Raw genomic sequence first — 25,287 nt, forward strand, 5'->3', positions numbered from 1 at the left:
AGGCTTTGGTTACAACGACTAATAAACTAGTTGGCTAGGACATAATTATATTTAATACGTATATAATATGAAGGTATGTATTGGGAAATTAAATTGATACACTGAGATTTAAAACATAATTTTAGAAAAAAATAAAATAATATTTAAATACAAAAGATAGCAGGACTGGGCGTTAATTAAATTAGAGAAAACAAATAAAAAAACAATTCATATTATATTACATATTCTCATTTATTTCTTCATTGTTCATCGTAAGTAGGTACATGAATTAATGTCTTTCTTATACTTTTGTTTTGTAGAAATATATAAACCAATCTATACCTTCTTGCATTTCCAGGGGCATGAACCATTCATAGTAATGATAGTAAAATACGGTACCCCTTATATAGAATGTTAGTCTACCATAGCATAATGTAAAGTGGTACGAGTTATACCTAACCAAATCGGCGTAAGGAGCCTTTGCTTTTATACGTATGCAGTCTGGTAGCTTGGGAGTCTTTTCGGTGTAATTCATAAACCCCTGAAATAAAGAGTCAAGGTAAGTAACCATTAGCCATTACACAGACTTTAAGTTTTTGGTATCGGTCGTTGAACCATTTAAGTGCAATTCAATTTAATCAAATGCCTATAAAAAAACCGACAGTGGATTTTCAGTGTAGTCCAGCGTAGAGCAGTCGGCTATTTAAAAAAAAAAACGTGATGCAGTCATAACCTTATAGGTGGAGAGATTGTGGAGTGATGATTCATAGTACACCGAGGCCAATAACAATGACCTGCCAGGCATCAACCCTGCACGTCATCAGCCCTTAAATGTTTTAATAACTATGTAAAATAAATAAGACAAAAAATCTTACTTCTGTAAGCTTAAAAATTTAATATAATTTAGTTTATAGGCAATTGACAGGCAATTTGAATAAGCAGAAGTATCTGCCAGGTGAATCGAAAGGTTCATAGTTTAGGAAGTCAAATAAACTTTCTCCTGTAAAGATGAAATTTAAGTACAAGTGTGTTTGAGTAAGTCATTTAGAAGAAATATATGCAATGACTCGGAACCGCCTGGGTTCTGAGTAGCATAAGACCTTGCCAGGCGAGGGGAAAGATGCTAAGAGCGTGCGATGCAAGAGGCGTAATGTTAATGCATATAGTGTGAGTAAGACGGTTTTGTAGTGCTACGAACTACTACGCTTCATATGTTTAATTAATTTGGGAGTTTGAAATGAAAATGGCTACAAGACTTCTTTTTATCGCGGTTGCATCACGTGACAAACGGGTCTACCTTTTACACCATAATAAAATTTTATTTTGCATAACGCATGGCATACACTTCATTTCGCAGAAAATCTTTTGGCATACACTCATTTATAATACATTAAAAACGGATAATTTTGTGAGTCAGAATCATCTTTAAGATGCTAAGATTGTGCGAAGCAAGAGGCGTAACGTCAATACATATTGTGTGAATGACATTAAATAAAAAAAAAAATTATAGATCTAATTTTTTTTATTAATTGTTATGTTTTTTAACGTTAATTCATCGTCATCCAAGTCTTCATAACTACTTTCATAATTATCCGACCCATTGATATCGTTTTCCTCCACTGAAAAGAAAACAATATTTTAATTAATTAATAATTTCATTGAGATTTAATATCGCGCTCATTTACGTAGGACTGTATATTAAATCTTATAAAAATCAAATAGCTGTGTGTCACCTGAAATATAATCTTCAGTTTCAGTTGACTGTGATTCGGCAGTATCAGCATTAGGGAACTAATGAAATGAAACGATTGAAACGAACGAAATGAACTACAATAAATAGGTTAATATTTGAAATTACAAATATTTCTAAGTTATTTTGTTATCTAATATTATATAAAATTCTCGTGTCACAGTTTTCGTTTCCATACTCGTCCGAAACGGGTTGACCGATTTTGATGAAATTTTTTGTGCTTAAATATCCGGTATCTATGAGAATCGGCCAACATCTATTTTTCATTCCCCTAAATGTTAGGGGTAATACAACCCTAATTTTTTTAATTTTCCGCGGACGAAGTCGCGGGCAGAAGCTAGTTGCATATTTCATAAAATCATGATTAAATACACATATTAATCGAGAAAAATATAAATAATATTAAATAATTAAAATTTATGTCGATAACCATAGATTATAAATAATTAACCTTTATTATTATATTATTTAAATAACTACCTTTTTTGTTTAGACCTATTATACGATTAAGATAAAAAGTGTTAAGATTGGCGGTAACAGTTTTATATTGTAGAATTGTAGAATAATAATGACAACTAAATTTATCCGTATTATCATGTGTTATGATGATACGGGATAAGTAAGTTTAAAAATAATAATTAGGTATGACTACGATATTGAGAACTCGAAGAGATGATTTTGTCTTAGAAATAATTTTCTAATTAGGTATCATTATCAATAAAATATACTGATACATATTAACAAGGTACATCATTTGAGTTATTAGTAGATTGATTTCCGTGTTTATGGTGATTCCTTCAGCATTCTACGTGTTTGCCACGGGATGTAACCGAGATAAAAAGAAGTCTTGTAGCCATTTTCATTTCAAACTCCCAAATTAATTAAATATATGAAGCATAGTAGTTCGTAGCACTACAAAACCGTCTTACTCACACTATATGCATTAACATTACGCCTCTTGCATCGCATGCTCTTAGCATCTTTCCCCTCGCCTGTCAAGGTCTTATGCTACTCAGAACCGCCTGTCATTGCACACATTTCTTCTAAATGACTTACTCAAACACATACCTAAATTTCAACTTTACAGGAGAAAGTTTATTTTACTCCTTAAACTATGCACCTTTCGATTCACCTGGCAGATTTTGCTTATTCAAATCGCCTGTCAATTTTTTTCCATAATTATCAATAAATAAACTAAATTACCTATATCAAATTTTTAAGCTTACAAAAGTAAGTTCTTTTTTCTTATTTATTTAACATTTTAAAACATTAAAGGGCTGATGACGAGCAGTGTTGATGCCTGCCAGGTCATTGTTATTGGCCTTGGTGTACTATGAATCATCACTTCACTTACAGGAAGACCGTTAGTCGGGGAGTTCAGTAGCTCTTGGACTATTAAGAATCTTTGGGTTCGGTTTCCACTTATTGAGTTTTTCGTTACATAATTATTTATGCAAGGAAATATTTCGGGATTTATACATTTCGGAAGCTATCTTTTAATGAGTATTGATGTATTGAAAATTAAAAAAAAAATTGAAATCCATCTTTCTTCTTTTAATTGTGATTTGACAACGAGTGTGATATATACCTGAACCATCATTTTTCCCTTAAGGTCTTTATATGTGAAATGATCTACCCATAGAACCTCTTTGTTCAATGGCGCACATTTTCCCAAAAAGTATTCGCTGTGTGTAGTCTCTGAAAATTGTATTAGGACAGCTTTAGATAATGGGGATAACGGATTTTTGTTTGAAACTGAAATACATATTGTATTTACAAGATTTCAAGATTTTATAAGTAAAATTTATTATTCGTTACTATCTCACAAGGTGGACCTAGTTAGTTGTGTGAACGCAAATATTTCGTCTCTTAGCCTTACTGTCCACATTGACGAATGCATGCAATCGTCAAATACGATAGGCGGATCTAATATTGCCCTTCATGCACAATTTTAATTGTTTCTAAGCAAGATGCAAATATTGTCATTTGAAGGCCGCCTATTGTTTGTGACGAATGCATGCATTCTTCACGGAGAAAAATTACCTTTCATGGAATTAAGCTTTGTAAACACGACGCTGTGGAGCGTTGAATATGATTTATAACTGGATATTTGTAGCACTGTAATAGAAAATGTAAATTAATTTTAATGCGTGAAAGACGTATGTAATTTTATTTAAGTCCTACGTTTCATCTAAATTATTAGAGCCAATTTCAATCAATATCTACATTATTATCTATTTAATAGAGTATAGATAAATAAAAAATAACCGTAAAAAATTTGATAAAGACCCAACTAAGAATAATGAAACCAATTTAAAGAAAAAGTTGTTATAAACGCCAAATATGTTAAATGGAAATACTAGGTACGTTAATCATTTGCTAGTAAATATAAAAATATAAATAAATACTTAACTAATAATGTTGTGAACACTAAAACAATAACAAACTTCATTTTAAAACACTGTTTTTCACTACTATTTGGCTAAAGAGGTGACAATTGACTCAAATTCAATGCAAGTGCCTCGCTTTATATATGTACTGATATTTGTTTACAAACAAAAATTTAGAATGAATAATATGGTATCACCAAACAACATATTTGTTTTTTCCTGAAGGTCGCTCATTTCAATAAACTGACATTTTTTATTGTTGTTAATGTTGTACTCTGTAAACAAATTATAGACTGGATTATTCATATTTAGAAGAAGTGCATTCCTAATATATGAAAAGACATAACACCCGTGGTTTGTGAGTTAAGGTACCGTTACACATGCTAATTTGAAGCACAAAATCACGCTTCAATTGAGCACTGGTCAAAATACTGTGCTCATTTTGGCTACGCTTGCGAATCGGCAGACGTTTTATTTTTCAAGATTTTTACGCCTTTTAGCATGCTAGTTTAGAGCATATGTAATAGTATCTTTAAGGCATCAGTAAGTTATATCAACTTTATTGATCTGTACTAAGTATTTTATCAAACCCGGAATCGATTGCTTTGTTTATAGGTAAGTTAAAGCGGCTAGAATACAGGAACCTTGTTAAGAACACATTGTCTAATGTAATCAACAATTTTAAGACTCAATGGATTGAAAAACGTCTTTCGTACTAAGAATAGAATTCCCATGTGCACGGGGAAATATCTGGTAACGAAGTTTCAGGGAAAGCATTTTTCCATTCCTTAGATAATCCCTTTACTTAGCCTTTATGATAGCTATTTGTGGAAATTATTGGAGTGTTATACTTATCCCGAGTTGAGACCACAGGGAATATAAATAAATCTGTAATTCCAATCTGATACGGTATGCCATAAATAATTTTGTATGAAGTTATTCTGTAGGTTTATTACAATAAAGGGAACATAAAACAGGCACTGATTGGTGGATTGCCCCCTGAGGGTTGTATTATATACCAATTGCTTTTCAGTATGAACACGTAGGTAAATGGTATCCTAAGGGATTGGTAAAGAAATATGTTTTTTAGTGATCGATGATAGTAATTTCTATGTATTTACTATGTTTTTTTAAATAAAATGTTGACTCGCATTAAGATTTTCAACTGTGTCGTGGGTGCTTTTACAAACATACAATTTCACAAACACATGACACCCAGACCCGAAGCCACAATCTGTGGATCACACACAGTTGTTCCGTGCGGGAATGGATCTCGCGACACGTTGCACAGCAGTCAGATGCCCAGCCACCGCGCCAACTGTGCAGTCACTATTGTGGAGAGGTATTTATTTATTTATGGAGAACTTACAGCTAATAAAAAACAGATGAAAATAGCAATGAACACAGGTAGGTATCATTCAGCCAAGCGAAAAATCTTTATTCACAATGTTTGATTCACACGTTAAGCTAAGTCGAACTGCCAAAAATATAATATTATATTTCCAGACTTTTGTTGCTAATGTTCCAGACTTAATTACGAAAATTATAATTATATCTAATCTAGAATCAAGAACAAGATTTCATGTCAAGTACCTAGTCATATAATACTTACTCAACCATTAAATTAATAACGCTTTCTTGCTGCCGTACATATTGTAATTGTTTGAAATCTAAATTTTTGCTGAATAACTTTTTTATGGAATAAGGGCAAATGAGCATACGGGTCACCTGATGGTAAGCGATCAGCGCCGCTCATAGACACCCGCAACACCAGAGGAGACACAGGTGCGTTGCCAGTAATACACTGTTTTCTTGAAGGTTTGAAAGTCGTATCGGTTCAAGAATTCTTCGCCATCAAACGTTACAGTTTGGCGAATCTAGATTTAAGGCCACAATTTTTGTAAAAACTTTGAATAAAATTATTAAAAAAAAAAAAGAATACCGCCGCACAGATCATTCTATAGTTAATGAGTCCCAAAAATTCTTACTGCATGCTCTATTACCTGTTCTACATCTCGTTAAAATAAAACATAATCATTTGCAATTTATTGATCGTATGTAATCCAGATTCATTCTCAAACCAGCGAACCATGCATCAGCGAGCTCTGCGGGCGACAGTTTCAAAATAACTTTTGTAGACAAACAATGTAATTCACTTTCAAAGAATTTATCGTTTAGCGTTGTGGAAAGCGGTTAATAAATAGTTTTAGGTACTATCTACCTATTGACTAAAGTACTAGATAGTGCTGCGTAAGAGACTGGTATTTACAATAGGAATTTTCGATTTCGAAGTTTTTGGTGTCAGTAATCGCACTCGGTATTTGGCGATAAATTCTAATACTATGTGGATTACAATATGAGTGGGGTATTTCTGAGTTATAACGTATGACTTTTTTAAGGGGGTTAAATCCAATGACTTCTCCGGCCTTGAGTGAGGTGAGAGGAAGTCTCTTACTGACTAAAAACCACCACGTTCCTACCCCTGTTCATCGAGCAGGAGCCCCGGTAAACCCGCTAGGTAGTCCGCAGCTTCGGATCAGGTATCAGCCCTAAAAGGCTCTATATGTGGTAGTCTAATGGCTCCTTGAGACGCGCATGGGACGCGACGCGGCGGTATGTTGAATACTACGTTAATAAATGCATTGAAAATATAACCAAGACGGACTTAAGATGTTAAAGCTTGCATTAAAAGTGTTACTAAAACTTTTTGAAAAACTCCAACAGTATCTGAAGACCTATCCCAAACAGTTATGAGTAGTACCATAACTCCCGTATAGTTCCACCTTTCTGATCGAATCCCCTGATTCATTCCTCCATGGTTCAAATCAAATCTTTAATCCGACGCAGCGCTGCAGTATCGTATTGCTTTGACTAGTGTCGATATACGACGATTTTTTACTTTTGTTAGTGTTCGTTCGTTTCGCTCAAAGTTCGGTGGACGAGGCGAACTAAATTGTCATTCTATCCCAATGGGTGTATCGTGTATAACAAAGGCGAGCTGCACACTCTTAAATGTGACCCAGTATTTCTAGTGAGGATTGCAGTCGGTTGAAAGGGATTGTAGATCTTATCTTTTTCACACCAAGTATATTTAATGTGATTCGTACAGATCAGTACGGTAATCTAAATGAAAGAACTGGATCATCTGTCTACATAATGCCATTCTATCACGTGAGTTTTGAATTTTGCACGCCAATATCAACCTTCGCAGCAATAACAAATATGTAACAATTTAAAGGACAAATTAGACAACAACTACACGACGACGAGGGGTTGAAATCCAATAAAGTAAGTAGTGTTATGTGGCAACGGTCGGAGTTAACAATTTTATTTTTATAGATGAACGACCCGGGATATTACAGACGCTTCTAATTTCCGCCGGGCCCCGCTCCACGGAGTTATTACCTGCGTACTCTGCACTGAATATTTTCCTCCGGCTTACCTTTAAGTCTTGTTATAAAAAACGGATATCATTTTACTACCTCTAGTATTAAGGACAACGACAGCAAGGGATTGAAAGTTTTCTTTTTTGTACATTGAAGAGGTCTAGATTAAGGTTGTGTGGATTGATGTTTGAGAAATATACTTTTGGTACCGAGTGGAAAGAATATTGAGAAACATAGTATGTAGGTATGAATATTTATAGGAAATGGCATGTAGACACTTTCCATCTTCCTGTGTTAAATATTAAAAGTTTGTTAATTAATTATATTATAGGCTGTAATATCCGCGTCATATTTTAATAAACGATATTGCTTAATATAAAACGCCGAAGTTCACGTTCATACACGCGTGAGGTAATTCGAAAACGACACGAACACGATCACGTGACGCGAGCGCTACGTTGTTGGGCGCTAAAAATTAAAAATTCACCATCTCCCCGAACCAAAATAAAAAACAATATGTTTCGGATAAATTAAATATGAATATTGCAAAAGTAAAAATAGCAAAAAATTGCGGCTTTCAGTTACTTCGTTACGCGATGGAAATATTCAATGGGACGGGACTTCGCTTCGTTCGGATTATGGAAGTGATTTAAAAAGAATCAATCAGGACTTTTTAAAATTGCTATGAATTCGCAATTAGCTTTGTTGAGCTGCATTTTAGAGTTTGTTACGCATTTTCACTTTGAGCGCGAAGCACTGTAAATTGTTGGGAAAGTTTCTCAATCGGTTTTTATCTGGTTCGATGTTGCTTCTTAGCTGTCCTAGAATATTGTACAAGAAGAACAAAACACTTTCTTTGTACTACACGTAATTTTTTATCTTTTTATCCTCTATATTATGGGTGTGTTTGCGAACACACACTACACACATCGCTCATAGACTAGTAGCAATGTTTTATCTGGATTATAAGTTCTAAACAGGTAGATTTTAGGCTTTGACATACCTATAAATTGAAAATTATTGTAAGGTAAATATAATTTTTGCTCGACTGACATCATAAACTGATTTTGATGGTGACTGGGCTACTGGCTGCGAGCAACGTATAACAGATTGGATTCCCGCTCGGAGCAACACTTTGTGTGATTCACAAATTGTTGTTTCAGGTCTGGATGTTGTGTATGTGAAATAGTATGTTTGTAAACATACCCACGACACAGGACAAATACGTCGTGTAACTTTTAAGAGGAAGATTCGCGAGCTTTTACTAAAGAGGTTGGCTGATTCATCACACTGACTATTCTCTGTATGTAGTATGTGTTATGTATGAGTATGTTTATGTATGTATCTATATATGTATGTGTTTATGTGTGCGTATCGTATTATATTATATCACTATTATAAATATATATTGGTGTATATATATATGGTGGTGTACTGGTATGTATTATTGTGTATATGTCCGAAATACATCTTATTTTTCCCATTTTAGATATCTATCATGTTCCTTGCACCCGCCTGGTATGTTCTCTTCACCACCCAAGGGTCAGACAGGTAGAAAATGCCAACGGCATTATGTCCACCCATGTACATGTGCATAAAGCTTTTTAAATAAATAAATAAATATAAATGCGTAAGTTGGTGAGTTTATGTGTTTGTGTATTTGTGTGTATGTTTGTTACTCAATTATGTCAAAACGGCTAAAGAGATCGCGATGAAATTTGGAACAGGGGTAGACTATAGTCTGGAATAACATATAGGTTACTTTTTATCCCACGACAATACGGGCGAAGCCGCTGGCAGAAGCTAGTAAATTACAATTATAAAACAAAAAGGTAAATTAATTTAAAACAGTTAGCGAGTATCACCTCTAGCTAAATTAATAAAACACTTTTCAAATTAAGCTACAAGCAACTTTGACATTTATCTAAATGAGTTCAAAAACGAATTAGCATTTCGATGGGTATCTAATCTTCGGAAAATTCGGCTAACTTTCCGTCTGTCAGTCTGCTTGACAGAGTCTATAAATACTGTAATTGAAATTAATGACTTTTATATTCGAATAAACTGGAAACAATATTAAAGGATGATCAAAATTTTAAGTGTTGAGTTATTTTAATACCTATTGGTAATGTTATCTTACTAGTATTATAAATGCGAAAGTTTGTATGTATGTTTGATACTAAAAGGCTGAAAGGATCTGGCATTAAATTTGGAATAAGGATTGATTCTGATATGGAATAACACATAGGCTACTTTTTATTCTAAAGAAAAATATAAGAATTTAAGACTGCGATATCAAAGTCACCAGACCAATTCAAATTTCTTTACGAGTATAAAATGACCCTCGAAATGTTCAGTAAGCTTTATTTTTCTGAATGATTGAATATATAGTGATTTCGTGCACGCATGCTGACCATTAGGGAGTGGCTGCGTTAGTCCTACCTCATTATAGTCAATTCAATTCATTTTGGAAAACGTCATTTCAGTAAGCTTTTCTATTATGTATTATGAGATTAGTTGTGGCTTCGTAATGGCGTCAATTTACATGACATTTGTGAAAGTTTTGGCGATTTGTTTGTTTTCAAGTTTTGCGACTAGTTATAAATCCGATGTGTCTACTGTCAAATCATCATGCCCATGGTCGTCTACTGTTGGGCATAGGCATCTACAATCGTGCCACAGAAGATCTCTATCTTCCGAATATCGTCACTTCATATACCGAGCACCATTTTTAAATTCATGTACTCTATAAACAACTCCGTAATCGAACATTAATAATTGCACTTGCAATAACTCAAGTATCAATCTTGCAGTAGTAATTATTAAACAAAATAATAATAACAGATTAAATAAATATTGCCAGGAATCGGATAGCTCGTTACATAATATTTATAATAATGAGACGCACGATGTAATTTTGACGGAATTTAATTAATCAGCTGAGATTAAGTCCTTGATTGCGGTTGTAATATTAATGAAAGTGGATGCAGTATGTGCTTGTTATATGTACATATGAATGTATATTATATTGCAAACTTAAAATGTTATATTACGTATTAATTACCTGATGCAACAAACATTTTTGTAAAATAATGTAATCGGCCTTATTGGTTGACTGATCTCAAGTGCAATTTTATTCAGCAAGGGGTAACGGTTCGATTTCTAAAAGGGTGTAAACAGTGTTGCCAACCATAGCATAGAGCTAACTAGATATACCAGACCAAAAAAAACTGAAAATATCAAACTGATAAACAATAAATAGCTTTATTTATTTACCTAGCTGTTTATTATTTTTAAGTATTTAAAATAAAATAATGTCGCGTAACCTACTCATTGATTTCTCGATTACTTTACGTGAGCAAACGGTGATTTTTAGTTAATTTAGTACGACTGATAATAGTTATTATTTAAAAAAATCTACTTGATTCATTACTCTATATTCTATACAACCACAGAACAGACAAATACCATAGAATGCGTATACCGCTTGTGTTAGTATCAGAACCATATAAAACCATCAAAAACAAGCAGAACCAAGGCCCAGCTGCTACCATAAACAAAGATTGAATTCTAATCTCCGCCGCGTAACGTAGCACAAATAATTAAATCTGTTTCTATTAACGATCTCAATTATCTTGCCCGGAGTAGCAATTATGAGTTAATGGATTCCGTAGGACTGTAATTTTCACTAACCTATGATTACGGTGGGATTTTCTTTGTGCCCTCTTTTTAATATGATATCCATGTTTAATTTGCGTTTCGATGTGTATTTTTTCTTTTTAAAATGGTGTACAATTCTTGTTTTCGTTTCTTTGATTTTTAATTATTTTGTATCAGATAACAAGTTTATCTGGTTAGTCTGTTTTTGTTTGAGTTTAAATGCCAATTAGGGACTTAATCTTGTAGATAAGAATATCCTATCAACTTTTACTTGTGGCATATATGTTTTGCATGATAAAATTATCATTGTGATAGTGATCAAAGATGGCATATTTAAATTAAAATAAAAATACAATACAAAACTGTTTTCTCCTTATGTACCTACCTACGTTTTTTGTAAGACAGCCATGAAACAACCATTTAGTAAGTCAAACGTTGAAACAAGCAAAATAATGTATTCTAAACATGCGTATGCACGAGCGCAGTGTCGCCACCTGTCACATGGGCCGCGAACTAGCGGCGGTGGCGCTGAGAGCTCTAGTTTCAAACATTCATCACGGTGATTGTTACATGAGTTGCGGTTACATTAGATGAATGGATGTGGTTTGACCTGCAAGTTTTGATGTTAATATACTAGTGTACTTCAATTTGGTGACGTTCGTATTGATTTTGGAAGAGTTATTTGACATAGAAATAAAGAATTGCAGCTAAAATACGACAGCTAAATAAACATAGGTAATTTCTAATTTCCTTTATTGTATCATAATAAAACATTAATTATTATGTTATCGGCTTACTAACTGTTTGACAAGGAACTCGACTAGTTTCTCTGTTGCGCGACAGTCGCCGCGTCGCGTGTCGCGGAATGCTGTTCATGAAAATGAGCATCTAGTATGGCTTAAAACTAGTCGAGGTCCTCGTTAATCAGTTATATATAATAATTAATTTAGTATGTCTCACGAAAGTTATAATAAAACAACTTCGGTAAATAAATAACTAGTATTAGACAGTCAGATTATTTTGTTTCTCTTATATTTTAGATAAAGTTACTATTTTTACCCCAAACAATAAACGTGGTTTACTATCAGACCAGTTGTTTGACACCTGTGGTAAAGAAACAGTCAATTTGCACAATGGTAGTGTTGGGGTTAACATTCGATTAAAAGAGTTACCCCACAAATCGTAGGGACGCAAAAAACAATAGGACTGTAATGACACCTCATTTGCCCTAATCGGGCGTTTACGTTCTCCGAATAAAGTTCAACGCACATTTACTACGAGAGTACATTGTTTTTTACAGTTTTATTTATTGTGTGTCTCTTTTTAATATTGTAAAAAACCTTTGGGTAATGAAGAGAGACTGAAAGATTTATTTATACGTATTTGTTTTGTTTTTATGTAGTTTTTTGTGCGATTAATCGGTGATGAGTATGATAAATCTTATTAATGTTTCTCCAATTTTGTGATATTTTTCAATTAGTTTGTAAACAAGTTTTAATAATTCTCTCTATGTGATGTTGTACTATTTTATCAAAAAGTCATTTCCACCACATACAATTGGAAGCAAAGAAACGGCTCCACTAGAGTTTTCTTTTTCATTATTTATTAATATTTAAGTAAGGCGTGACGTTAAAAAAAAACTAAACTTACAAATATTTTATTAAGTAGTAACGTATGCAGTATAAAAGGCAATTTAATTTAAAAAAAATTCTTGCCCCACTCTTAGTTCTCCTCCTGTGTCGTGGGTACGTTATCTACAATGGGTGTTATGCAAATTCACATATATGCATGACACCCAGACCCGAAACCACAATTTGTGGATCACACAAAGAGTTGTTCCGTGTGAGAATTAAACCCGCGATACGTTGTACGGCAGCCAGCCACCGCGCCAACTGTGTAGTCGTTAATTTTAATTCACAATTTACCTTTAAAATTAAGAAATCCTCTTTTGGTTCTTTAAAATGATAAAAAAGCTTAATGGCTCCGTTTTTTTACTCCCAAATGTAGATTAATTAGTATTAAGGTTATTTAATTTTGGCTTCAGTTATCAACTACTACCACTTGAACATTAACTAATAATTGTCACAAATTGATATCCAAACATTAAGTAAAAGTTTTAAAATCTCTTTAAAACAGAAGTTAGTGAAATGTGAGCTGAACTTATAAGCTAGTGCGATCGCTGAAACCCACACATTACAGTTCCATGTGGCTTTCAGTGGCGTTGCCCACAAACTGTGAACTACTAAGCGCGCTCATTAATTGGGTTTCCACATCCAAATGGAAATCTGGTACAACTGGCCCCAGTGTGTGTACCTAATCTGTTTTCAGTCCCTTTTTAAAGCTTTATTATGTTAGGTTAGATTTTATTTGCTTAATTTAGATTGTATGTTTTTGTTTTAAAGTGGTGTGCTGCTACTTACAAACTTCGAGTATATACCCTTCTGTTATGGGAAGGGTGTTTTAGACATGATAACCATATTGATATTTTCATATCGTAAGTAATTCCCGAATAAATCACTCTAGTAAAGTCTAGTCCATTTTATCCAAGAGTGGTGTACATAGCTGTTTTTATCGATAACGCCCACACTAACACATAAGCACGCAGTCACCCACACTTTATGAAAGTCCCATAAATTCTCAACGTTTGAATGCGTTTTCTTTTCCAACAAAATGTTAAAGGATTTCATGAAAACTAAATCTGGCGTTAGACCTTTATAAACCTAGACCGATAAGGAAGGCAACTTAACAAAAATTCCTGAAAGTGGCGACGCGGTCGTGGTGCGCACCGTTTACGTCATTTGCTTCCATTTAACTCACAGGTAAGCTGGAAAATTCAACGAAAGTGTTCCACGAATTTCTAGAAAGTTCCTGCTAATGTACGTAGCGCAAACGTAATAGATATTTATTTTGTAGTTTAGTTTTCGTAAAAACTTGTTATACTAATGTTGCCACGCTTCTATAGATGTTAGTAACAGCATTAAACTTACGACAAACTGTTACCAAAACCTGATTAGGATCGTTAGGCAATCCGACATTATTAGCCTAATAGTACTAATCGCTGAGATTCAAAGTCTTCTTTACTGCTTCACAGGGTTTAATTGCTGCCTAAACATCAAACGAAACCATCAACTGAACTAATTTCTCTTACCACATACGAACAGAAAAGTGAACCAATTTAATCATTAGTAGCCGTGGTTTGATTGGGTGGCCCTTCAACCGTCTACTGAAGGTCAAACTCTCCAAGATTTGTTGCAATGTCTGGTCGGGTGGTATTTGCTCAGGGCAAGTCAACAACGCGGCGACGAAGGTCCATAATTGAATTTGCAAGGGTCACGATAAGCGCCAAGTGGAGACAGTTAACATCATGAAGCACATCATGTACCCTCCAAGGACCTTAATCCGCAATTAAGGTAATTTGATCACGGAACCACGTAAATAATATTTAATGAGGTTTGCATAATAAAAATTATGTTTCTCTGATTATGCTATTTGTTTTGTGGGGGGGTTATGTGTTTGGTAGTAGTTGAATATATACATGTATATATTTTTACTTTTATATGCAACGTCACGCCACATTACGGCAATCTTGACTTCTATGATCAAATCAATAAAATATAAACAGAATTATAATACTTTGAATATTTTCAAGTCAATTTTCTGTCCAATTGACATCAATGTGATGTCATTTTCTTCAAGTTTTTTTTTCAAAGATCGAATATTAATGATGTATACTTATAAAGTACGTTCTTTCCTTACGTTTTCCACCACCATGAACAAGAAATGTCTTATTAAACTTCGCGTCTGCCGGAGATGAAGCGTATGAATTCGTAGGAATTCTCTCAATAATTAAATTTACATGCAAATGTTAAAAATTGGATTTCGTAACATGATTTTCTGTTGACTTTATGTTCATAAATTGTACATTTTCTTATAGCATGTTATTTTTATGAAGGAAGAAATTGATATTTCATTGATTGGACATTTTTAAGTCCGATACTCCGTTTCCATGATAGTTATAACAAAGTCCGTCCACCATAGCTTAGTTTTATTATCTCAGTTTTTAAGAAATACTGTTGTTTCGAGATAAAATAGAAAGTTAGAAAGAAAAGATTTCACTTTTAGCTGATTGTTGTTCCCACTCGTCTTTAGTTTCGTCTTGTCTTTCAACAAATCAAAACTTTTCTATTTAGAAAGAGCAAACTTCGACCAAAGTGTTTGTGTACCGTTCAATATTGAAAAGAAGAACATCGTAATCAAAATGTTTTAAACATTTATTTGCGGTCGAATTAAATGGCTAAAATAGTCTGTGTCACGTTTCACTTAATCGTGTAAATATTTATAGGAAATATTTCGGGTGATTTATTGCGTATTTCGATATCTTGCTTCTATACAAATCTTGTAAAAGTATTTGTCTAGTGATCCTACAAGATTATGCTATGGAAATACTTGCGCTTGCATAAATGTATTCGGAATTATTCATTCGGTCCAATTCGTTCACTTTGCGTGGAGTGGCTCGAGATTTATGTCGTTGGAGCTCCAACTTAGTAACGTACGGCCGCTGCGACCGACCGCTCGCTGCCTAAATAAATCAAACTTGACTGTCTATCTACATATTCTCACGTCTCTATCCAGAATAACTGTCGACATATCCACAAAAATCAATAACGAGAACGTAAATTATGTCACAAGTTGCGAAGGAACTTGAATTGTTGAGATATAAATCGTTTCCCTTAGTTAACCTCCACAATATTTAAAGCAATATCTCATCCGAAATTTTTAATTTTGCGGTCAAACGCCTAAAAGAAAGAAGTGTAATTCTAAAACAAAATTTAAAGTCAGCATTCTAAAAAAATCTTGTTTTGTATATAGAGCCGTATAAAAAGGCACATAGCGTACAATTTTACACGGAAATAATGAAGCTAATGAAGATTGGTAGCTAGGTAAAGGCCGTACTTTCCTGAGTCGTTATTTCTCGTGGAAATCGTAATTAAAATGAATCTCTTCAGGACAAAGCTTTTTGGACACGAAAAGTTAAAAAGGAGAGAGGTTTAAGATTTTTTTTTTGGCTCCACGTCTAATCAATTTATTCTGCAATGGAAGCAATTTCCGTCGTCGCTAACTGTACGTTACGTCTCCGTAAATTGTTTGTTTAAATAAAGTCTGTTCGAAGTTAATTGAACTCTATCTTAAACTGAAATGTTTACTGTTTTAAGTTTTAATGGCTTGTCGATGTAATGATAGTTAGCACTACTCTTAAGCAGAAGATATTGGATTCACTTTTCATATTCTATATACTATTTATTATATGAAGGTTGACATTTCAGCCCTGTGTTTGATAAATACTTTTTTATCCACTATAACAATGAAAAGTGGCATCATTACGCCTTACCTTTATGTGGAAAAAATTACTTATAGTCGTGTATTTACTATTCTATTCTTTCTGTGAACACAATAAGGAACAATTTCCTCAACTTCAAAACTTAATTTTATACTCGGAATGGCATTAGGTATGTGATTTTAGTGAGCGACCGCGTACAACGTACGAGGAAGGAACTGAATAATAAAACTTCAGTTGTTTCAAAGCGAATTACAACGTCGAAGCTACGTATAACATAGCACAAGGGTACAGGGTAGACAATATTATGTTAGGATACTGTGACAAAGAGAAGTATGCCATTTATAGGTTCGAGGGTAAAGGGTAAGTTTCGTTTCATTAGTGTGACGGTGCATCCATGAATAAATTAGTTATTTGTAGGAAATTGAGTTTCCTTTCTTCTTAATGTAGACCATTACATGCCAGCCAATATTTCAAATGAGATAATATTTAAAGAAAAGCATTACGAATTTTCTTATGAAACACTAAAAGCTGTTCATTACAAAAACCGTAACACCATTTAATATAAATCGTTCACGCAAACAAAACCAAACTCTACACTACACAAAATTAGAACCAAATTCACATAAACGGCCTAATTACTCTAGACGTTTACCCTGAATCTATCGCATGATTAAATACCCGTTATGTGCTACACATACATTACCTTTCATCTTGCAGGGAAACATTTTGATTTGTGTTTGAACACACGACACATCAAGCTCCACAAAACCAGTATAAACAGACCTTTGAATGTGAACAAAGACCAAACAAATCGAGACCAAGATAAACTGGTGTTGTATAACTTGATGAGTTTGCTACAGAGAATTTACAATTTGCGCTCCATTCACACGATTAATGGAAGCTAGTTAATACGATCATTAACTTTAATTACAAGGAGCTTGTACAAAACGTGTTAAATCGAAGATGTTGGTGTGTCTGTCTTTGTGTCCTGGGTTTTAGAGGTACAAAATGTGGTTTTATGATGTGAATGCTAGAAATGTAGTTAGATGCTTACTACTCTGACCACATTTACGTGCGATGGAAAAATTACATGATTGCAAGTTTATATCAAGTCTGTTCGTTTGCTCTATATCCTGTAAAATGTTTGCGACGGTACTTTGTCTCTTAAAGATCCTCGAAGGGGTAGGCAGAGATGCTCATAACGACACGTAATGCCACTTTTCACAATTTATGTTATAATTCCCATGTCATAGATTTCAGTTTGTTACATTGTAACTACTAATAGGATCGATATCCAAACTAAACCTACGTTAAATAATTTAACCAGAAAACCAGAAAAACCCAACAAATAAACTTATAATTGACAAATAAAACGAAACCAATTCCCATTTGAATAGGTATACGAAACAAGGACCACTACAGACAAATAATCATACGACTGATAATACACTTTTTTACGATAGTACCGAAGCGACCCAACCAAATGAATGTAACTATCCTATGTGCTTTCCAAGGTTCTAAACTATATCTTACCAAATTTCAACCAAATCCGTCAAATAGTTGCGGAGATTAATGGTATAAGCATAGAATAGTGTTCGACGTGATTCTTTAATTTGACATAACTTTTTTATTCTATGAACCGATTGACATGAAACAAACACTAAATGTAAATTGAAGCATACCACAATATATTCGTGAAAACCGCATCCAACTCGGATCAGCCGTTTCTGATATTAGCGCGCATAGACACACAGACAAACAGACAAACAGACAAACAGATAAACAGACAAACAGACAAACAGACAAAAAAAAAGTTAATTACATTTTTGGGTTCGACATCGACATAACAATAACCCCTGCTATTTTTTTTATTTGTATTTTCAATGTACAGACAGCACTTTTCTACGATTTTATTATATGTATAGATAGATAGATAGATATATATTATAATTCAAGACAATATCTAAATAAACACCTGTATTGAAACACAATGTTATATTTTCATTGAAAATGAAAGGAAAAGTAACTCGACTGCACTGTTGGCGCGGTGCTGGGCAACTGGCTGCCGTGCAACGTGTCGGATTCGATTCCCACGAGGAACAACTCTTTGTGTGATCCACAGATTGTTGTTCCTGGTTTGAGTGTCTTGTGTATGCGAAATTGTATGTTTGTAAACGCACCCACGACACACTAAAAAAAGAAAATCCAAATGTGTTAAAACGTTTAAAAATAAACTAATTCCGAAGTCATATGATATCTTCTCAACATTATAACATTATCCCAGTACAAACCTAGATTTTACACCCATTCTCATACCACCTCCCAGTGTAAGCGCGTTGGTGGCGACAATCGTAAAAACATTGAACGATGTACTCAACTGTACACACAAACACAGACACTCACACGAACAACACCTTTTGTTATTTCACAGACCTAGGTCCTTGTATACTGACACTGTTTATCTACAAACGTATAAAAATTTCTTTTATTCTGATTACTGAAGTATATTAGCTGTAAATCATGTGAGTTCAAGTTCTGATTTATCTTTGAATGAGTGACTGAGATTCTGGGCACCCATTATTGTGTTAAATTCGGTTTATGGGGTTAATATACCTCTAATCTTCATTAACGAGTTAATTATAATCATAAAGAGGTATGTTTTTTTTTATAAAAATGCAACGTCACGTCTTTTATCCCCAATGAAGTAGGTTAAGGTGCACATTACGGTACGTAATGCCACGATAAAATGTAAACCCACTTTTTACCATTTATGTATGCAATGTACATTCTATCAGGCAATTCTGATAACGTGGAGTTAAAATTTCGCTCCTTATTATGATTACCACCAAGAATTTTAAAAGCAGCTAATTAAGTTTCAATAAATATGGGTTAAAAGCACTAGAGAACAAGATAGGCACTTAACGTCCATTTATCGCACAGAAACAAACGAAGCTGCATTTGTAAATGAACCACAAAAATCTCAAATCTCACTACCATAATATCTCTATAGTTTTATGGTCGGCGTTGTTATTGCCAAAATCTATGTTCAAGGTAAATTGTGATCAGAAATCGATACGGGTTCTGCAATAACAGGCTGTGACGTCACACTAAATGAATGGAAAGATCCCGCGATTGATATTAATCTCACAGTCGGGTTAGCGTTCTACATAGTTTACGGGAATATTTTGGCGACATCTGATTTAAGGTAATTGGTTCGAGACTTTGTACATAAAAAACCTTATTTTTTCCTATGCAAAGTTTTCTTTATTGCTCTTCTAAACTCACCATGAAACCTACATAGTGTTTTTTTATGGAACACGCCGGTAATTGAGCAGACGTATCACCTGATGGTAAGCAATTGCCCATGGACACTTAAAACACCAGAGACAAGTGCGTTGCCGGCCTTTTGGGGGTTAGGAATTTAAGGGTTAAGTCGTTTGTCGTCGGTTTGCGGTGAGGCCGTGGTATCACTCAGTGTGATTCAGTTTTTGTCAAAAAGTTCTTGGCTGTATGTCGGCTGGATGTTAGCTCATTATAGAAAGTGTTTATTATATCGGTATCTATTATAGCGTATATCAGCGTTCGACTTGTGTAGAACATTTTAATGGTATTACATTATAATATGTGGTTATTTTATTTATTGTAATTATTGCGGAGAAGATTGTTTTTGCTTTGGATCGTCAAGATATTCTATATTGTTTGATAATAGTGATTTCCTATTCATATTTTTCCATGTCCTGCCTAATCTAGTATGAGATATAAAATTTTCAAAGTATATACGAAAAACAACATTCTGTTATAGTTTGAAGGCTACGTTTAACAGAAATGTTTGTTTCGAAACTCCATAAAAATATAAAACAAATACTGATAGGACCTATTAAAGAAATTTGTTGAACAATTGCACTGCAAAACTATAACTAGCAACCTCTATATTCTATAATTTATATGCATATCCATAGTCATCTATGGATATGCATATAAATTCAAATGAAAACTATTAGTATTCCGCGCACTCGCTTCACTTTTAAGTCTCACTCAAAGTTATCGACTAGACATTACACTAACCGGTATGGCAGAGTTCTTTGTATAATATGCACTAAAATCTGGTTCATAAAGGCCGTATTTCTCTTTAGATCACTAAACTTAGAACTATTTTAGAAGTGTTAAAAGATAGCTTGTTTGAATTTGAACACGTTTGAATCTATATTAGTTATACGATAAGTCGTATGTATAAACGTTCTAACTTATATTATAACTTAAGAACGACTGCGCCAACTTTTATATCTTTTTTCATTGTACTGATATGCGAAAAATAAATATTTAAATTTGTTGTTGTGATCGGAAGAAAATAATATGACATAGATAGTTAATAAGATCACTGCAGTGGGACGACCATGGCTGAATATAAATATGAGATAGTTAAGATAGTTTTCTCACACATTTTCTTCAGATCAATTTCCTATCATAGATTAAGTAGGCATGATACGACGTTCACTCATACAGCTACTATAGGTAATGATACACACTTAACCTACATCTAGTTCCAGGTCATTATCATTATCCTAAAGCCATTCCCGTAAGCACTACGCTGCCGGCGAACTAGCGAATGTTACGCGGAAAATGGTAATAAAATAAAGAGGACAGAGGACAGCTGCTAGTAGTTTTACGACTTGCAATCGCATTATTTTCCCCCACTCACGACTTTTTGAGGCTACCTAGCTTAAAACTCAGCTAAAACTCACCAACAGCACAGTTTTAATTTTAAAATATTACTTTTGCTGAGCGAGTAATCATGTTTTAAACTGGTGCTGGTGAAAATATTTTGGTAGTTAGAGATTATGATTTTTTTGACGGAGGAAAATCATCCAATGACTTCTCCCGCCTTTGGCAAAGCGAGTGTCACACTGTTACTAACTAAAAACCACCCGGTTCCTACTCCTGCTTTTCAACCCGGAGCCCCGGTAAACCCGCTAGGTAGTCCGCAGCTCCGGATCAGGCATCAGCCCTACGGGAATATTATTTCCTTAGAGAATTCTAAAGCTGTTAGTCCTAGTTGTCACATCTATGATGGTCATTGTGGTGAGTCTTTAGTTCGAAAATTCTGTCAACAGAATTCTAGACCAGGAATGTGGTATCACTTACTCTTAAATGAGATGGCAATCGCTGTATCAAAGTCCGAAACCAAAAGTCTCTTTTAAAGTATATTTATAACTGACTCTTAATTTATATTCTGGTTTTTATGAGTCCGTTTCATAATTAATATAGTTACCGACGTAATCACAGTAATTTGAGATATTTATTATATGTATTTCTGTTTTCCCACCCTCAGCCGTAACCGACTGACCCTCAACGAGGAAAAGGTCAAGAAAAATATTTATAACACAAGAAGAAGATATTGAATAATCATGAAGATGTAATTATCATCAGGAAACGTGGTTCCCTTGTAGCGAGTCCTCAACACGCGCGGGTGTAATGACCACCTCCTCCCGATTTATATGGAGGCCATAAAACCTACATTCTTATTCATGTTCATGTTTATGGTCATTGATATGGGCCCATATAAATGGAGATGGCTTTGAACAGGACATAAAATGTATAGGCAACTGGACACCAACACAGTTACCTAGCTCTGTTGAATTGGGCCCTAAAATTGTCTAGAATACTGTGAAGTAAATTGTATTGCGATCGTTTGTTACATCGTAGTAATAAAACAGCGATGGAATAAAAAAGGAACTCAAAATTACTAAGTACATTTAGTTATTTTCTATCTAAGTTAATAGTATTCTTCACAACTTATAGTAGCAACCAAGTGCAGCTCTGTATTAAGCTGCAGCATATTAGCATTAAATCTTCCTGGATGAAACACGTTATTAATCCTATTAAAATTCATAGAATATTTTCTTATTACGAGTACATAAACGGAATAATTTCTAGTATTCTACATAATCCACTTCCGTATCATTTCATAACAAAGCATAATGAAATCAGAAAAAAGCCTTAAACTATACAAGAATTTTATTCTTAGTACCGTTTGCGGTTCCAACAGAAACCGCGTATTTAAACTTCGTAGTATTCCAGCTATCCATTTAAAACGAAGTTCTTTCTTTTCAAAATACACGAGACTACATTTATCATTTGAATGTATTACAGGGGAAATACTTTAAAATTGTACAATACAGTGTGTACGGGAACTAAATGCAAATGTTTGTACGTATTTAATAAAAGATGACTCGTTTGCTGGATGAGCGCACCCGGCCGGCTACGCAGGCTGCGGGTAAACTAACAAATTGCTGTCACTGCCTCCGAAGCGCCTCGGTATTCTCAACTAAATGTCTTGAAAAGCAGCTTGAAAATATCCCCAACAGTCGTCAAACTTTCCTCACTATATTTATGGACGATTTTTCTCGTCGGGACCGTCAATTATCGTTGAGAAATGTTCATCTACTACTTTTGCGAATGAATGCAAAAATATTTTTCGTGCTCTCTTCAAGGTTTTTGCGTACCTTTTAATAAGTGATTTGAAGTTGGAGCTGGACGGGCGCTTATTAAAATGTTTCATTATGGACTGTGTACCTACACTTATTGTAATTAGTGTGGGCTGCATAAATAAATGCTTATATTAAAACGTGTGTTTAAATTAATTGTTTGTTGGGATATTGTTATTAACTCTGTGATATGTTTATGTATTCTTATTTGCTCTGAAAACAAGTATTTTAAGGTCACATTGAAACAATGACAAGCATTTCTAATGAAAGTAATATATATTACTGTATACCGTTTCATGTATGTGCTACAGAAGTTCTCGACAAATTAATAGAAATCTACCAATCTTGTGAGATTGCTCAGCGAAACAATCGCGAACTTCGATCGGAATGTTTGATAAATATAGATCTATTGTAAACAAATGGCTTTGAAATCAGTGCTGGAATCTGAGGAATACCTGGCACCCATTTACTTTTTCCCCGAATACCGTATAGGTACGCTCCGGTATGTGGCAGCCCTGCGTGAAATCGTCCCTCATTTGTACTGAAGCCCCTGATTACGTTTTCAGGTTATACTGTTGATATGTGCGTAGGGATGTCTCTACAATAAAAATATACATATTATGTATAAAAAAATATATCGTAACTATTTTCAAAATATAGGTACACCCACCGGTCTCTGAAATATAAACGTAACTCAATTTTACGGATAGTCACATCTAGTGATGTAGTACACTTTACTCACATGACGAAGTCTCATACTCACTGTGGTAAGATGTCGATGGTTCCTGGCTTTATATTTTTTTGTTTGCAAATCTAGCCACAAACTGTTAGGTACATTTTGTACTTGTACAACATTAAATCTATTTTTCATTATTTGTGTTATGAGTCCCATGTAACAGACAGTGATTCTTTTGCACAATTTTGAAGTTTTTGCTCGAATCCGACACTCACGACCACCTACCAACGACCATAACAGTAATTTTGATTAATAACCAATCATGTACTTACTTAGGTATCGTCCCCATATTGGTATATTACATCTATTCTCGTAGCTTTGTAACTATATCGAGTGTGTGGCTACACCGTAATACAATATTACTAAAACGTTCAGTCAAGATTGTTTCTAACTTGGCTACAAGTTGTTAATACCTCTATTGAGGTTTTGCTGAAATATATCTGTTATTAATCGTAGGTACCACGGTCTAGATACTATATTTCAATGACATGAAACTTGGATCTGCTTATGTTATAATTTATATCTGTTTTCAAGTGATACTTTAGAATGCCAGACGTAAAATGAAGATTCTTTTCGATACTTATTAGCAATCGATTTTATTTTGTAGATGGATAGATGTTTGTAAGTGTAGGTTGTTGTGTGATTTACCTTTTGAATTACTTATCTGTATTATTTTACAGATCTTTACTCTATTTTTTATAGCTATCGTAAGATTCGATTAGATTACATATTTCACACACCGGGTATCAACGCTCTCCGGTAGGTGCAAATGAACCTTTTAACATCTCCGACCCACCCTGTCAAACTCAAGATCATGGCAAACCTTTTAACATAAAAAATGGCTATTAGTTCAACACATTTTCATTTATATGATCTTATTATTAATGAAAACTGATAAAGGAAATAGACTTCAACTCATTATTTTATTACTGAAAAGTGATCTAGGAAATAGATTCAACTCATTTTTATAGCACAAAGACATTTGAAAACTAGATCACTAGAACTAGAAATTATAGATTGAACATTTGAAAAGTTCAACGTCCGTGTACAAGAAATCCTTCTGAATAGTTCATAAAGCATCAATGAATATGAAAGTGACCCACTTGGGCGTGCATCCAGGCCGGTAGCCGCCGCCATAATGTTATTGAGTTTGCCTATACAATCCAATTGTACACAGGCTCTTCACATTAACTTGTTCCCTCCAATTAAATTTAACAATATGCGTTGTACGGTTGTACGCATTGGGGAACGGTTGGAGAAAAATAAAACCTTTGTGCGTTGCATGGAAGGATATAATGGTGAACAAAATTAAATTAAAAACGTGGTCTCGTAATAAAATATTGTATTTCACGGATGGTATTTAATTTAATTATAAATGTAATTAAAAACATGTGTAATTTTAAAAATAACTTAGAAAATTGTATGTAATTATTTTTCGTGTCTGTTTTTGTTATAATTGCGCTTGTTTTAGGCCCGAGGTTGCGGTTGTGCTGTATGATGTTATATTTTTAAATGGTTTGTTTGTGGCCACCTGCGTGTCTGGATTGTACCCTGCGGCACCAC

General features: G+C 34.1%; 1 protein-coding gene across 1 annotated transcript in view; it reads right to left on the reverse strand.

Moving 5' to 3' along the window:
- Positions 1–234: 234 nt before the first annotated feature.
- Positions 235–25,287, reverse strand: part of LOC118277557 (uncharacterized) — a 38,579-nt gene continuing 13,526 nt past the window's right edge. Inside the window, exons 3-5 of the mRNA XM_050698777.1 lie at positions 3,773–3,847; positions 3,318–3,427; positions 235–520 (exon numbers count right to left, since the gene is read on the reverse strand). Coding sequence (XP_050554734.1) covers positions 281–520; positions 3,318–3,427; positions 3,773–3,847 — 425 coding nt within the window. The 3' untranslated portion in view covers positions 235–280. The remainder of the gene's footprint in view (positions 521–3,317; positions 3,428–3,772; positions 3,848–25,287) is intronic.

The sequence above is a fragment of the Spodoptera frugiperda genome, chromosome 15 (assembly GCF_023101765.2).
Source record: "Spodoptera frugiperda isolate SF20-4 chromosome 15, AGI-APGP_CSIRO_Sfru_2.0, whole genome shotgun sequence".
Taxonomy (NCBI): domain Eukaryota; kingdom Metazoa; phylum Arthropoda; class Insecta; order Lepidoptera; family Noctuidae; genus Spodoptera; species Spodoptera frugiperda.